This window comes from Elephas maximus, chromosome 17, assembly GCF_024166365.1.
Source record: "Elephas maximus indicus isolate mEleMax1 chromosome 17, mEleMax1 primary haplotype, whole genome shotgun sequence".
NCBI classification, from domain to species: domain Eukaryota; kingdom Metazoa; phylum Chordata; class Mammalia; order Proboscidea; family Elephantidae; genus Elephas; species Elephas maximus.
In genome coordinates this window covers 13,540,257-13,556,519 of record NC_064835.1, presented here as the reverse complement: position 1 = coordinate 13,556,519, position 16,263 = coordinate 13,540,257, and the positions used below count along the sequence as shown (strand labels likewise).

Below are 16,263 nucleotides of genomic sequence, written 5' to 3'. Positions count from 1 at the left end.
TTCTTGGCCTTTTCCCTCTGGTGAGAGAGACAGAAGAGAGCCCCATAATCACAGTCTCCTGAGAACCTGCCTTTTAACAAATGGACACAGGCAGGTGCACTTGACCTGTCCCACAGAGTAAGAGCATTAAACCCACTGGAGAACGGCAGGGAGATGTTTGTGTCCATCACACACACAGCAGGGGGAAGGAACTACAAAGAGGAAGAACATGGACGACAGCACAAAGGAAACCTCTCTGGAGAGCTTCTACTGTACAATGGGATGGAAAGATCACTGGACCAGGGGTCAAGAGTCTAGTTTCACTTGGCAAAAGGCTTGGTATTTACTCCTCCCACTCCAATCCCCAGCCTGAGCTTCAGTTTCCTTATGTGAAAGATGAGGGGAACAGATCCTCTAATGGGCCGTTCCAATAGTAAGATTGGTTCCTGAGCTAAGGCAGTTTTCAGCAACAACATTATCAGGAGCCCAGCCACGGGAGACCTCACAGACATCATTCAATGACAACCTGGTGGCTCCATACGACCTCCCCCTGCTGTCTCCTTGTCCAAGCTTGCTGTTCTACAGCTCACTACTTCCCCAAATGGTCCCATTTAACCTTTTCCCAGCACTTCTGTGCATCTCTATTTGAGCTGGGACTGGAAGAAGAGGAAGGATGGACTCAGCAGCTGGCCTAGAGAGATGTGTGTGTGTGGAGGGGACAGGGCAGTAGAAAGGAGCTCTGGTGGGCACTTACCGCAGGCCCAGTGAAGGGCACATGGTCACAGTTCTCCTGCCACGACTGGTTGAGGCTCTGGGCAAACTCTTGGAAGAAAGCATGGGACTGGTTGAAAATGGAAAATCCCAGGATGTTGACACGATCATCCACAAGGTTGTCCATTCTCTGGAGTGAGAACTCCTAGAAAGACCCAGCAATCAGAAACAGAGAACAGAGTTAGGAAGGGAAGAAGTGTGGGGATGGACTTTGCTGGAGCATATCCAGGTGTCTCATTCTACCCTTAACAAACAATTATTGAGTACCTATCCTACACCAGATACTCTGCTAGGTACTAGGGATATAGATATAACTAAGAGTTATTTTTCTGGGAGCTCACAGTGTTATACGGAGAAAAAGATAAATAGAATGATCTCCAATAAAGGTTTGTATAAGATGGAGGAGGACTGTGTCTAAGATGTGACACCTGGGCTGAATCCTAAAAGATACATAGGCATTTTCTGGGTGGGAAATATGAATAGAGAGAGGCTATGCCATACAGAAGGCACCATGCATGCAAAGGCATGGAGGTAAGAGGGTGCATGGTGCTTTCAGTGAGCTGCAGTGGTGTGCTTGCTGGAAGCAATGCTCCTCAAAGTGCGGACCACAGAATACCTGCATCAGAATCACCTGGGTTTCTCGGGGGGGGGGGGGTGACAATTCCTGCATGCCACCTACCACCAACTGAATATGGAATCTCTGGGACTAAGGCCCAGGAAAATTAGGCAATGAAAACCCTATGGATCACAACATAATACTGTCTGATATAGTGCTTGAGAGTGAGCACCCTAGGTTAGAAGACTCTCAAAATACACAATGGCTTCAACAATGGCCTTGAGCATACCAACAATCGTGAAGATGCTGACGGACCAGGCAACTAACAACAACAAGGTCCAGAAGTCTGCATTTTCAACAGGTTCCTAGGTCTCATGCACACTGAAGTTTGGGGGCCACTGGGTTAGAGCATAGGATCCATGGGTGCTGAAGAGGACAGAATGGTGAGAAACAAAGCTGGAGAGGTAAGCAGGGACAAGGGCACAAGGACCTGGATGCCAGGCTGGGTAGCTGGTATTCTGTCCTGAAAGTGACAGGACCCAAGAGCGCTGTCAGCAGAGGAGTGACAAAATCAAATTTGCTTTGTAGGAATCTCATGTTGGATGTCTGTGGGTAGGGATGTGTCTTTATTATTTCGTAATTCCTTTAACAAATATTTAAATGCTTATTATCTACCAGACAGTGTTCTAGGCACAGAGGATATGAACAAGAAAGACACATTTCCTACTCTCAAGGAGCCTGCAGACTCCTGGAGGAGGCAGACAGTAAGTAAACAAACCAAAAAACCGTCGAGTCGATTCCCACTCATAGCAACCCTACAGGACAGAGTAGAACTGCCCCATGGATTTCCCAAGGAGTACCTGGTGGATTTGAACTGCTGACCTTTTGGTTAGCAGCTATATTACATATAATTTCAGATTGCTATGGGGGATCATGGAAACCCTAGTGGTGTAGTGGTTAAGAGCTACAGCTGCTAACCAAAAGGTCGGCAGTTTGAATCCACCAGACACTCCTTAGAAACCCTATGGGGCAGTTCTATTCTGTCCTATGGGTCGCTATGAGTTGAAATCAACTCAATGGCAATGGGTTTAGTTTTTTTTTTTTTTTTTTTGGTATGTGGGATCATAGTAGGGGTTGCAGTAGTCAAAGAAGCCCCACATGGGGCAGTGGCATTTGGAAGCTCAAGTGAATTCTCCCAGTAACCTATGGTCCTTATCCAATCACTATGCTGCGGCCAAGTATTAGCAGAGTAAGCTAAAACCCGTGGATATGAGTCCACTGAGGCCAGCCAGTAATACAGAAAGAAGAACCTTCTTCCTCAGGCACAGCTAAGCCCAGAGCCCCGGACCTCCAGGGCCCTCACTTGGTCCTACACAGGCAAGCCAAGTGAGGGCTACAGATTATTCAGCCCACCAATCCCCACTCCTGGAAAATTGCCTCAAGTGTGAGCCAGGTCATCGTCTCACACTGAAGTGGCATTCCTCACTTGGTCATTACCAGTGCCTCACACGTGGCTCTGTACCCCACGGACACACATTACTTACAGACCTCAGGACTGACCCGTCAGCCACGCAACCTGACACAACAGATGGCAGGTGCCTTGTGTTTACTTTCTGGCCAGGCGGAAACATTGCTTTCCTTCAGGTGGTCTCCTTTTCTTAAGACTTAGCTCCTCCAGAATGTGCTCCCTTAAACAATCAACTACACGAGACCAAACAGTCAGCATTTGCCCAAAAGCAAAGACGAGAAGACGAGGAAGGGCAGGGGAACTAGATAAATGGAAAGAGAATAAACAGAATGGAAATAATGAGACTGCTGACACGTGGCGAACACTGAACCAATGTCATGGAACAATCTGTAGAAAAATTGTTAAACGGGAACCTAATTTACTGTGTAAACTTTCACCCCAAACACAATAAAACCTTAAAAAAAAACAAAGACTTAGCTCCTAAAAGCACCTGGCACCCCCATGCAGCCTCACTCATATCTATAGCCACCGCCAAGGCCTCAGACTGCTGGCCCGAGCACCCCTGCCCACAGCCTGGCCACATTAGCTTGCAGAGTGGAGTTACACAGACTCCTTTGGAGCCACTGACCCCTGACAAGAGTGGAGCTGGATGAAGGTTAAGTGTATTTTGGATTCTGCCACATTCCCATTACATTAGGGGCACAGAGACAATCCAAAGAACGTATTGATTCATACGGTGCAGAGCCAGGCTGCTGTTGGGCACCAAGGGCCCTCATCGGCCATGGTTCATACAGTGGGAGCTGTAAAATGTCTCCTCTCCCTTGGTTTCCTTGTTAATGTGGTAGCTTATCACTCCACCTCTATCCTCTCCCCACCCACATGGCCGTAGAGCTGGAGGCCCTTTTCAAGGAAGCCCTGATGTCTTGGGTGTGCAGAGACTCACAGCGACAATAATGAAGATATAGTGGATAAGGGTATGGGCTTTGGTGTTCAAAATCCAGGTTTAATACCATACTAGCTGTGTGCCCTTAGGCAACTTCCTTAACCTCTCTGGGCTTCAAATCCTCATTTTGCAAAATGGAAACAATAATCCAGATACTATATTACCCCCGCCCCCCAAAACAAAACAAGATGTTATATGCAAAAGGCTTAGCATCGTATCTGGAATGAGAAGTGCTCAACATATGGTAGTAACTGATATTACTGTCAGATCTTGGGAAACTTCTGGGCCTCTATTTCTTTAGTTCTACCTGTCTGGGAAACCTGAATTAAAAAGGTGTTTCCTGCAAATGCACCTTCTGGGCAGAGTAAAAATAAATGAGTTAATTATACGTACTTACAGACAGTCCATCCAGAAATCAGCTAGTCTGTCTCTCTTTTAATTCCTACCTTCTTATCCCTCAATTACATCCTATTTTCAAAGGCCCCTTCAGATAAAAAAGATTCCAGGAGATTCCTTGATAACTCATTCTATTTACAATGACTCATGGAAGAGCGAGTAGAAGGACAAAAAGGGGGGTGGTATGTTCTCTTATTATCATCATCTCCCAGGGCACTCTAGGATTCTACTCCCCAAGCATCTTTCTCGTTAGGAAAATCTTCTTTACATCTAAACTTAGACTCTCCTGCTGCTACTGAAGACTTTCTAAAAGAATATGGGAAATAGCTGATCATCATGAGTTTATCAACAACACAAATCTTCTCAGCCAGTATTCTCCAAAGTATGCTCCTCAGGATGCTAGCCTTCCAGATGTTAACAGAAATTTTATGAAAACAAGGCTCCATGTTCAAACAAGGTGGGAAACACATTGCATGTTATGCCCACCTTTTCGAGATTCACAATGCACTAGCCTATTAAAGGTTGAAAGAAGTCCTTCAGTAAAGCAGCTCGTTTAATTTTGTTTAACCCAGCACTTTCCAATGTATTGATCACAGAACACTTTCCCCTGCAGAAACCCAGGAGTATCTCACCGTAGCGTTCCACAGAACATAATTTGGGAAATGCTACTCTAAACATATGTAGGAAACCAACCAACTAGCCGGTTGCCGTGGAGTGATTTCTGACCTATGGTGACACCATGAGTGTCAGATATGGCTCCACAGGGTTTCAAGGGTTGATTTTTTGGAAGAAGACTGCCAGTGCCTTCTTCTGAGGCACCTCCAGGTAGACTCAAACTGCCAACCTTTTGCCTAGCAGCCAAATGTGTTAACATTTGCACTACCCAGGGACTTCAGGGAAACATGTATTATAAACACAAAAATCTGTGCAGGATATTTCAAGGGATTAACAGTCATCTGGTTTTTATTGCTCTCGTAAGCTCTGAAAATGCACACCTGGGTCACTAAGAAAGCACACTTAGTTCACTAAGAATGCCCACCTGGCCCACTCAGGTTCCCTGCACCCCCTACCTTTACCTTAGCCATACTGCCTGGCTAGCTATGACGTTTCTGAATGAGAGTCCAAGGAAGACAAAGGGCTGGCAGTGGTCCCTGGGGTGGAGTAGGCTCTCACGGAGAGCTTGGTTCCATTCTTGTTAATGTGCGGGAAAGGGAAACCCTAAGGGTCCACTGGCAGTGGATTCCCACCGTTCTGACACCAGGGAAGCCAGGGCGAAGAATAGAGCAAATGGCCATCTGGTAGGGCCGAGTGGTGGAAGAGACCAAGACCCCGATTTTCAATTACTCCAAGCGTGTATGCCTTTGTGACAGCTCTCGTGCTGCTGTTACTTTTTCATCCAGTCAGTTTCCAACTCCTGTCAAATCTATCTCTGTGGTTGGCCTCTCTCTCCAATGGACTGTATGTTCCTAGAGAGCAGAAATGTGTCTGCCTCATTTTTGAACACCACATTGCACCTAGCATAATGCCTGATACCTGGAAGCTGTTTGGTAAATGCTCGTTGAAGGGCTGTTGACTGAAGACGTTTCCAGGCCTTGGGGTCCTCACTGTGCCCAACTCTGATCGCTAACTACACAGCCATATGTATACCTACAGAAAGTGTAAGGACATGAAGGGAATATATACCAACCCCTGATTATCCTCTGGGAGTTGCATCATTGGATTTTGAAAAACAAATTCCTGACAGCTTGTTGTCATCTCATTGGGCTTTCTCATTAAAAAACTAAAAAATGTGTGTGCCTGTGTGTATGTAAGTGTGTGTGTGCACGTGCGTGCCAGTGTTTGTGTGTATGTGTGCATGTGTGTGAATCCTTGTGTATATACAATGATGTGCAGAGAGTTAAAAAACTACAGTTGAAGGTCGACTCAGTCACAAGTGAATAGAGACGGATGTTACCCTGGGATGAGGGGTGTTTCGAACAGGGCCTGGAAGGAACCCCTCAAGGAACATGGCTTGAAAGCTACTGGAAAGGTCACCATGGGCGGTGCAGCTCTGCTGAGTGCCCCTCACTTTCTTCAGCAAGTGTGACATCTCCAAGCTCCCAGTTTATAAACATGCATCTATTCAGCAGTCAGCTGCAGCGGCCTTTCCATGCATCCACAACCTGTTCCTCCACTTGGGCCAGCAGGCAAGGGCAGGCTATGAGTGGGAAGCTGATTTGGAGATGGGGCCCAGAAGCATGGAGGTCCCAGGTCTCAGGAAGATTTATTGGAGGGCAAGGCGGAAGGGAGGGCTTGGGGAGCTGGTAGCTGGGAGTGGAATGGCAATGCCTCACACCACCCAGGGTCTCAGTGCCAAAAAGAAGTGCAAAACTGTGGCATGAGGAATTTAGAAGGGAGGGGAGGGGTTAATAAAAAGGGTGAGCAGATCCCATGGGCAGCTTCTGCACAGGAGAATGAAAGAGATGTCCTCTATGAGGAGTGGCGGTCATTCAGCCTGGGCTAAGCAGCCAGGTCCCATCAGTGTGGACTGGAGTTAGACAGGCAACCCTGGAAGAGGACAATGTTGGTCAACTAGAGCTAAAAACACAAGAGCTTTTAATTATCCAGACTCAGCTCCTCTGCTTGACTTTAAAAGCAGAAAAACTAAAGTACAGGTCTAGACCACGTCCTGGAATCAAATCCATCTCCCAACACTTCACCACCTGGGCCCCAGGCAAAATGGGGAGGTAAGGGAAGTGGCCAACTTCTGTCTGCCCACAGTATTCCTAACCCAGGACGTGCATTACTATTCTCCTGGCCACCCAAGCCTGAAACTCTGAAGTCAGCTTCAATTCCCTTCTCTTCTAACTCCAGATACAGTCAGTTGCCAATTCCTGTCTAAATGTCTCTTGAAGCTGCCCCTTCTTTCCCAGTCCCAACAGGTTAGGCCCTCGTCATTTCTCCTTTGCAATAGCTGCCTGTTTTCTGTACTTCTGATCTCAGGAGGCATGGCCACCATATTGCACGGGTGCCATTTACATTTACATTGATGACAATATGAATGGTGCGCCCTGGAGGTATACAACCTGGAAGTCTCATCAGGAGACAGCAGGATGCAGTCGAAAGAACCCAGGCTTTGGAGTGAGACAGGCTTGGGTTCAAATAATGATTTGGCCACTTACTGGTTTGGCGACCTTGGGAAGGTCGTTAGCCTTACTGAACTTCAGTTTGCTCACTTATGAAATGCAGATAGTAACATTCCTTTATTTTGCAGGGGTGACAGTAGGCGCTCACTACAGGTGAGTCCTCTTCTCTCCAAGTGCAATCTATCCCCCACGCTGCCAGTGTTACTGAAGAGGGTGTTCCTGGTCCCCCTGCTACAGCCAAACCTTCCGAAGAGAAACATCTGGCCTGGGGGCTTCTCCTCCCTCCTGCTCTCTCTCAGTCTGTAAGAAGCTATTCTTAGCTACCTGTCAAATGAGAAATGTTTTGCTAAATAAGTCACCATACATGTTAATTGCTTGGTGTGGCTATTTGCATAGAGATACAAGGTTTCAGTTAAAGTTCCAGATCTTCTAATCATTAATAATAATAACAAAATAGTAATTATATTAGTAATAACTACCACAATTTATTGACCACCAACTGTGTGCCAGGCAGAACTAAGCCCTTCACGTGAATTATCTCAATCCATCCTTAAGGCAGCCCTATGATATGGGAGTTACTATTTGTCATTTTATAGTTGAGGGGACTGGGACCCAGAGTAGTAAGGTGGCTCGCCCGAGGCCATACAACTGGTAAACAAAGGGGTCTGAATTCAAACCCAGGCATGTCTGACTTCAAAACCATTGCTCTGTGTTCTTGTTACGGTTTCCTCGCCAACTGCGTGACCTCAGCATGCAGGGTACTGAGGGTCAGAGGTTCCATGAGCTCACTGTGATTGTGCTGGCGAAATTGAGTTAAAATTGATTTCAGAATACACCTGTCAACTTAAGACTGGTGAGGTGATTTGCATCTACAAAATGAACACTTGTGGTCTGAGCAAGTAAAGGGATTACCGAACATTAAGGAAATCTCGCGTGAGGAGGGCTTTAATAACAGAGAGATCTGGGGCTTCCTGACTAAGCACCTGAACCATGAGCGATCTTGAGACATGAGAGGGTTGAGAAGACATGAGAAGAACTCAGAGAAGGAATAAGAGCAAACACCAGGTGTCACAGGTAGGGAGAAATTAGAAATAAATGGAGCATAATAGAAGACCTGTGGCTAAGATGGCATGGAGAAGTAGGCTGTCAAAATGCAGCTTCTTGAACTTGGCCAACTTCTGCTGAGAGCTGTCCAGGAACCTTCACCACCTACAGTCAAATCTCCCTATGGTCACCCTTACTGGGGCCATAAATGCCTTCTCTGCTGGCCTGTAAACTCCCTGAAGGTACAGTGGGCCTTGTCGGGCTCACTGCTGTATCCCCAGCACCTAGAGAAAAATCAATGAGGCCAAAAGTGGTTCTTTGGCTTAATTCACTGATTCAGAGAATAATTATGCTGGAGAGAATGAGTATGGTTTTGAGTTATAGCATTTTGTCATATACCGTCTAGTGGTATTTTGTCCTAAATAAAACTTAAAAAAAAATCTCTTTAGTTTTATTTCGTTTAATTAGACAACTTTCCTCATTATAAAATGGGGACAATAATGCGTCACTATGTTGTTGCTGTGAGGCTCAAAGAAGATGATATATATACAAAAGTGCTGTGTAGACCAGAAGTATGATGCAGACTTCTTCAATTACTAGTATTACTACCAGTAACAATAAAATAACTCACGCACTTGCAGGCATCATTAACAGGCAATGAGGAAGACAGGATGGAAAGGGGGCCTCCCTGAAGCCTAGAAGATTATGCCACAAAGTTGGCCATCTCCCTGCTTCCCCATAAGGCCTTTGGTCCTAGTGAGTCCAAGAACCTTAACAGCTCCCTTCCTGCTGGACCACCAAAAAAAAAACCCAATGCCGTAGAGTTGATTCCGACTCATAGTGACCCTATAGGACAGAGTAGAACTGCCCCATAGAGTTTCCAAGGAGTGCCTGGTGGATTTGAACCACCAAACTTTTGGTTAGCAGCCGTAGCACTTAACCACTACACCACCAGGGTTTCCTGCTGGACCACAGATGCCATATAAAAAGTCCCAAGGCCCCGACAGTCCCAAGAATCTCTCCAAATTCTGCTGCCTGGGCCCAGCCATCTGCCCTTATTTGCAGGCCCATCACTCTAGAACTGGTTCTTATTCTCCATCACCCCCTAGAGGTGGTACTTCAAACAGTCCCTTGCTTCTTGGCTTCCTTCAGCCAAGATTGAGAATCTGAGCTCCTCTGCTCCATGCTCAGCCCTGGCTCCAGAATCTGCCTTGGAGGGAAGGTCAGCACCCTTTATATCATCTGAATAACAAGTAATTTACTGGGCATCAATTTATTATCGAGTATAACTATATTAACTGTTTTCACTGATGTGGTTCTTTCTACAACTGTTTTGGATGGTCCTCACAACCACCCTTGGAACTAGACAGGACAGCTTTTACTCAGATTCCCATCTGGAGGAAGAAGAAACTGAGGTGCCTAAGTGTGAAGTCTCTTTCCCAAAAGACAGATGAGGGATTAAGATCCAAGTACTTGGCTGACAAGATCAGTGCTTACTCTACTGTTCTCAACAGCTCAGCAGTGGGTTAGACCGCCATGAGATACATTTTAAGTGAGTATTGAGAACAACAAAAGATTCTAATTTCTTAACTCATATTTATGAAGCTAGAATTGTTGTTGTTGTGTACCGCTGAGTCAATTCCAATTCATTATCACCCTTTGGGACAGAGTACAACTGCCTCACAGGGTTTCTAAAGAGTGGCTGATGGATTTGAACTGCCAACCTGTTGGCTAGCAGGCTGAGCTCTTAACTACTTTGCCACCAGGGCTCCATGAAGCTACAACGGTGGAAGATATACTTAAGACTATGTCACTGCCTGAACTTGAACTAATCTTTCCACTGAAATCTGTTCCCCTCCCTTGGGACCCTGTCTGGGATTATGATCATGACACACCCATCATTCAAGCCAGAATTTGTAGCTCATCCTCCATTTCTTCCATTCTCTCAACCTCTACATCTCATTCATTCATGCATGCATGCATGCAGTCATTCATTGTCATCTGAGATCATTTTACTTCCTTCACATCCCTTGAATCTGTCCCCTGCTCTCCGTCCCCATTGCCTCTACCCTAATTTAGATCCTCACCAGCTTGTTCCTGGACTATAAACTAATTGGTTTCCCTTCCTCTAGACCTGCATTTTTCTAAGTTCATTCTCCATGCTGTTGCTGGAGAGATCTCCCCTCACCAATGCTCCTTATTACACAGAGGACAAACTCCTTCCCTCGACATACATACATTTGCATGCTATGATTCCTGTCTACCCTCCCCTCATTCCTTACCTTGACCTCTTCCATCCCCAAAGCCAGGCAGAATGGGCCACTGCTTCAACTGTGCTACCACTGTACCTTACATGCATACCTCTTATCGTTTATAGCTTCTATCACTTGCCTTTGTTCTTAGCTCTCTCTCCAAGGACAGGGTGCTACTGAGACAAGTGCACTTATATTATCGGCGTCTATCCTGGTGCACAGCATACAGAAAGGAGCCAATGCTTTGACTGAGTGCATTTAGGAGGGAGCCGCTGTCTGATGGTCCCTCATCTCACCCATGGCAGCCTGATCCTCTCCACTCCCCACGGCTCTTCTTTATAGCTATATCCATTCATTTCTCCTTGAGACCCACAGCATGCTAGAGGCCAGTCCCCAGACCCTTGTCTCACCAGTCCCTTCTTAGCCTTTCTCTGGTAATCCCTGGAGCCACCAGGAGTCCAGAATCTCCTGGCTACCCCTTGACAGCCTCTCCCTGTCTCCAGAGTTTGTCAGACTGTGTTGCCTCGCTCTATCTGCATCAAAGCCTCTGCTCTCTGCAGGCTGGGGGATTGCTTTTTGTGTAACAGGTCTTTGAAGAAAGTAGCAGCTTGGAGGCTAATTCTTACCTGTCAGTGAATTCTGTTTAATGGGAGGTTTGGTCCTAAACCTCCTGGCTCCCTCTTCCCTCATGTTTCCTGTTCATTTATTCCCATGACCTAAGCATGCATATCTACTCCTCCCAGGAACTCTCTTCCTTCTTTGCCTTTCTTGCCCAATATGAGACCACAAACAGGACTTCAAAGGCAGAGCATATTCTGTCTTGTTCCCTGCACCTTACCCACACTTTTGCTTAGCAAGTGCTCAATATACATTCATCAAATGAATTAATGTTCACCTGCAGCCACCCATCGGGATGGAACCACTCTTACAAAGACTTCAGTCATTCGCTCCTAGGAAGAGGAAGGCAGAGGCCAGGTGGAAGAATCTTCCCACCTCCTCCCCAACAGCTGAGGCTGTCTTCATCTTGTATTTAGCAGACTGCTCTGTGCCTCTGGGAACTAAATAAGTAGTTATTAACTGGGTAGCTGAAACCTCGGTGGATGAAAGTGACATGAACAATGCGGGATACTTGATGCTCTCCGTTAGACTGGGGAGAAGAAAAATAAAAAAGCCAAACCCATTGCCGAGTTGATTCAGACTCATAGTGAACCATAGGGCAGAGCAGAACTGCTCCACAGGGTTTCCAAGGAGCAGCTGGTGGATCTGAACAGCCATCCTTTTGGTTAGCAGCCATAGTTCTTAACCACTGTGCCACCAGGGTTCCAGGCTGGGAGCTACTGCTTTTCTCCAGGCCTGTTTCATTTTCAAGCACCAATTCCTCACCTTTGATGGTCTCTGCACTCAGGAGCCATGATCAAGCCTCCCCTCTACACATCAGGTACTAAACCTCTCCCTTCCCAGGTACCAACTCATTAGCCTCAGACATGTACAGACCCAAGCTTTTCCCACCTCCCCTCACAGGGCCACAACAGGATTTAAGAAAGCACTAAGCAAACACGAGGTCCAGCCCTGACCTCACCAGGGGTACAGTCATTTAGGAAGGTGAGCGGCGCTGTCAACCAGCAGCCTCTGCCTGCTTAAGGACTCTGCCTGCCCAATCTCTGCAGCAGGATTGAATGACGGGCAACCACATGGGGGCTGAGTGTCTTGCTGACTCTGGCATGCTCAAGATCCCTGTTATGGATTGAAATGTGACCCCCGAAATATGTGTTGTAAACTTTTGGCTGGGACCCCAGAGCCAAAAGGCTGTTAGAATCCATCAGCCACTCCTTGGAAACCCTAAGGGACAGTTTTACTCTATCCCTATAGGATCACTATGAGTTGGAATCGACTTGACAGCAGTGGGTTTGGTTTGGTTTTATACCAGTGGTCAAGGGGCCCTGTGGGAGCAGTGGTTAAGCACTGGGCTTTAACCAAAAGGTCGATAGTTTGAACCCACCAGCCGCCAAGTCTGTTCAACCAGCACTCACCCTGTATGTTCTAAGTGTGAACACTGTGCTAAGACACCAGGGAACAAGGAGAGACCAGATATAATCCCTGCCTCCGGGAACTTGTAGTCCAGTGACTTCCAGCTAAGTCTATAACCAAGTTCAAGCCATTCCCCTTTTTTGTTTAGTAAGGAGCCCTGGTGGCGCAATGGTCAAGTGCTTAGCTGCTAACCAAAAGGTCGGGGATTTGAACTCACCAGCTGCTCCATGGGAAAAACATGTGGCAGTCTGTTTCCATAAAGACTACAGCTTTGGAAACCCTATGGGGCAGTTCTGCTCTGTCCTGTGTGGTCACTATGAGTCAAAATCCACTCAGTGAAAGTGGGTTTATACCTGCAGTTATAATCCCTTGTGGGAACGGCTTTTTTGTTTTGTCAGTGAAGCAGTATTAGTGTAGGTGTGTCTTAAATCAATCTCTTTTGAGATACAAAAGAGCAGATTAAGCAAGCCAGAGCAAACGGAGGGGGAGATACACGCCACGTGTTCACCAAGGAACCTGAGAATAGAAGCTGAAAACAGACAAGGATCTTCCCCCACAGCGAACAGAGAGTCTTCCTTCCCCGAATTCAGACTTTCGCTTCCTAAACCATGAGGAAATAAATTTCCATTGTTAAAGCCACCCACTGGCGGTACTTCTGTTACAGCAGCGCTAAGAAACTAAGACAATCACCGGGAGGTATGTGACTGACCAGAACCCAAGCCATCAGGCTCTCAGGTGGGTTTCCACCAGGGGAGAGGGTACACAGGACATGACATATTCAGATCTTGACCATGTTTGCTAACCTCATTCACTCCTTCATTCATTCAACACAAATACGAGTGTCTCCTCTATGACGCACATCGTGTTAGGCAGTAGAGATATACTGGTGGGTATACCCATCCCTGTCTAAAGGGGCTTATAGTGAGTCTAGTGGCAAGCAGGAGTGGGAGGGAAGAAAGACAAGGAAACAGGCCAGTCCTCTGAAGAGTGAGAAGTACAAGGTGCTGTAGGCAAATATAAGATGATCCCTTCTTTCAGATTTTCTGCTGGTTTTCCTACGCTGGATCTGAAAAATGGGCAAGAGTTAGCCAGATGAAGAAGTGGGCAGAGAAGCTTCCCAGACAGAGGAATAGCAGTGTGTGTACATGCCCAGAGGAGCCAGCGCGTACAGGATAAATTCAGGGAGCTGCAAGTCATTCAGTCTGGCTGGGGAGCGCAGTAGGTGATGGGGAATGGAGCAGATAAACCCCGATGGGAAAGTTCATAAGAGGCTTCACAAGTCACGTTAAGGACTTTGGACTTTATCCTGAGGGTAATGGGGAGCCATACAAGAGCTTTAAGCAAGAGAGTGATATGACCAGGAATGCTTTTAGAAAGATCTTTACTCTTGGCCAAGATAAAATCAGCTTTGAAATTCACAGGAGAGGCGTCCACCAGTGTGAGTTCTGGCTGGGGGCTTTAGCGGGATGGGCAGAATCATGCTTACCACTGGGTTGTGAACATGAGCTGTCAGCACCACAAAGACAGGGCTCCAGAAGCCTCTGGTGGTGATTAATTGAGCTGTTGATGCCTTTGACACTGAGCGGAGACTGATGCTGGGGATGGAGAAGCTGGATTGCTTAATAATAATAGCCCATGCTACTCCTAATGGTGCTTGTAATACAATAGCACTTGTAATGTAATAATAATAACAACACAATTTGCCATAATGTCTTTCATTCTCAGTCTCCCTATGCTTTCCAAACATCCATTAAATCCCAAATAATCTTCTCAGCGGGGTCCGAATGCCTCTGGGCTGGGAGTCTCCCTGGCAGCTGTGGCAGGCCCAGGTGCCTCAGTTTCTCCCCCCACTCTGGCTTTCAGTCTTCTCTCAGGGGCTTGTTTATAGACCACCATCAGGAGCTGAGGATGTGTCCTGCTCTGAGCCCCATAGTGGGCTAGCAGAGAGAACATGGTGTCTGTCCATCTACATTATCATGATGCATCGATTTCCTGCCCCAAGAGTCTCTAGTCCCTTCTTCCTGATTGCCTGGCTAGACCTCCCCTTGTTTACCCATTCACCAGCTGGTAGGAGGGAAAGTAAAAGAAATAAACTCATTTACATGGTTGGCATATAGGCCTGGCAGAATTATAAAATGGCCCCCAAAATTCACACCCCCCATAATCTCCAGGACTATGAACATGATGAATTTTCCTTTTGTGATTAGGTTATGTTCTATGGCACCCAAACCCAAAATCAAACCCGTTGCCGTCAAGTCCATTCCAACTCATGGCGACCCCATGTGTTATGGAGTAGAAATGCTCCATAGGGTTTTCTTGGCTGTAATCTTTAAGGAAGTGGATTGAACCACGGCTTCCAACGGGTTCGAACCCTGGCCGAGAATGTGTATTTCTAACAAGTTCTCTGCTGAGAATTTGAATTTCAAACAAGTTCCCAGGAAGTTATACGTAAGAATCGCCTGTGGATCCTGTTAAACTGTAGATTCAGATTCAGTATATCTGGGGCAGAAATGTAAATTCTCAGCAGGGAACGTGTTAGAAATGCAAATTCTTAGTAGGGATTTGAACCTGACCAGACAGGTTGGAAGCCATGGATTGGTCGGTAAACCTTTAGGTTAGCAGACAAGCACAACATTTGTGGCACCCAGGGACCTCATTCAATGGCACCAACCGAAACCAAAACCTGTTGCCATCGAGTCCGACTCACAGTGACCCTATAGGGCAGAGTGAAACTGCCCTACAGCTCTTAACCACTGCGCCACCCAGGCTCTTCAACGGCACAGATGACCTGGGTGTGCCTGACCTAAGCACATTAGCCCTTTAAAAGCCAAGTTTTCACTGGCTTCTTGCAGAAAAGGCAGTCAGATTCGAGGTATGGGAGGTATTTGACTGAGGGAGCACCTCCGTTGATGGACAGAGGGTGTCATGGGGCAAGGACCTGAGAAAGAGGCCTCTAGGAGCTGAGAGCAGACCTCAGTCAATAGCAAGAAAACATGGCTTTCGCTCCTACAAATGCAACTGAATTCAGCCAACAACAGGAATGGTCTTGGGAGAGTACCCTGGGCTCCAGGTGAGTGCGTAGCTGGCTGATCCCTGGGGAGAAAAATACAGCCATGCACTGCTAGACTTCCGACCTACAGGACTTGGAGCTAATAAGTGGCGTTGGTTTGAGCTGCTAGCTTTGTGGTAATCTGTTACACAGCCGTGGAAAATACAGCGCAGAAAAGTCATAAAGGTCAGTTTGTTAAGCACAAGCTATGCACTGGGAGGTAAAAGGCAGATTCTCAGATCCACCACTTGTTGACTAAATAACCTTAGAGAAGGTTCTCCGACTCCTTGGGCCTCCCTTTCCTATTCTGTAGAACTAGAAAACCTACCCAGTAGTGCTGTTTCAAGGACAGTGGTCTTGACTACAAAGGTTTAGTGTGGTGCTGGCACACTGCTGGCACTTGGAACCTGGTAGACTATTATTAAAATGCCAACTTGTGGGAATGGCTGGATTTTTACTATCAGACTCTTGATTGTGGATAATTGAGAATTACTGGATCACGGGTCAGAAGGGGAGGCTGAGGCATATCTTACTGAATTAACGGGACTTTTGAACCTTCAACAAATTTGTGATGGAGGTCAAGGCAGGTCCCCCTTCTCCCAAAGCTCTATTAAACAGAAGGCCAGGGCAGTCAGAGGAGGACATTTCCATT

At 46.7% G+C, this 16,263-nt stretch overlaps 1 protein-coding gene across 2 annotated transcripts in view; it reads right to left on the bottom strand.

Annotated features, from left to right (window-relative positions):
• GRIK4 (glutamate ionotropic receptor kainate type subunit 4) overlaps nt 1–16,263 on the bottom strand; it is a 519,693-nt gene that overhangs the window by 125,120 nt on the left and 378,310 nt on the right. For both annotated transcript variants that reach the window (XM_049856800.1, XM_049856801.1), the window contains exon 10: nt 734–895. In XM_049856800.1, the coding sequence (XP_049712757.1) occupies nt 734–895 (162 nt within the window). The remainder of the gene's footprint in view (nt 1–733; nt 896–16,263) is intronic.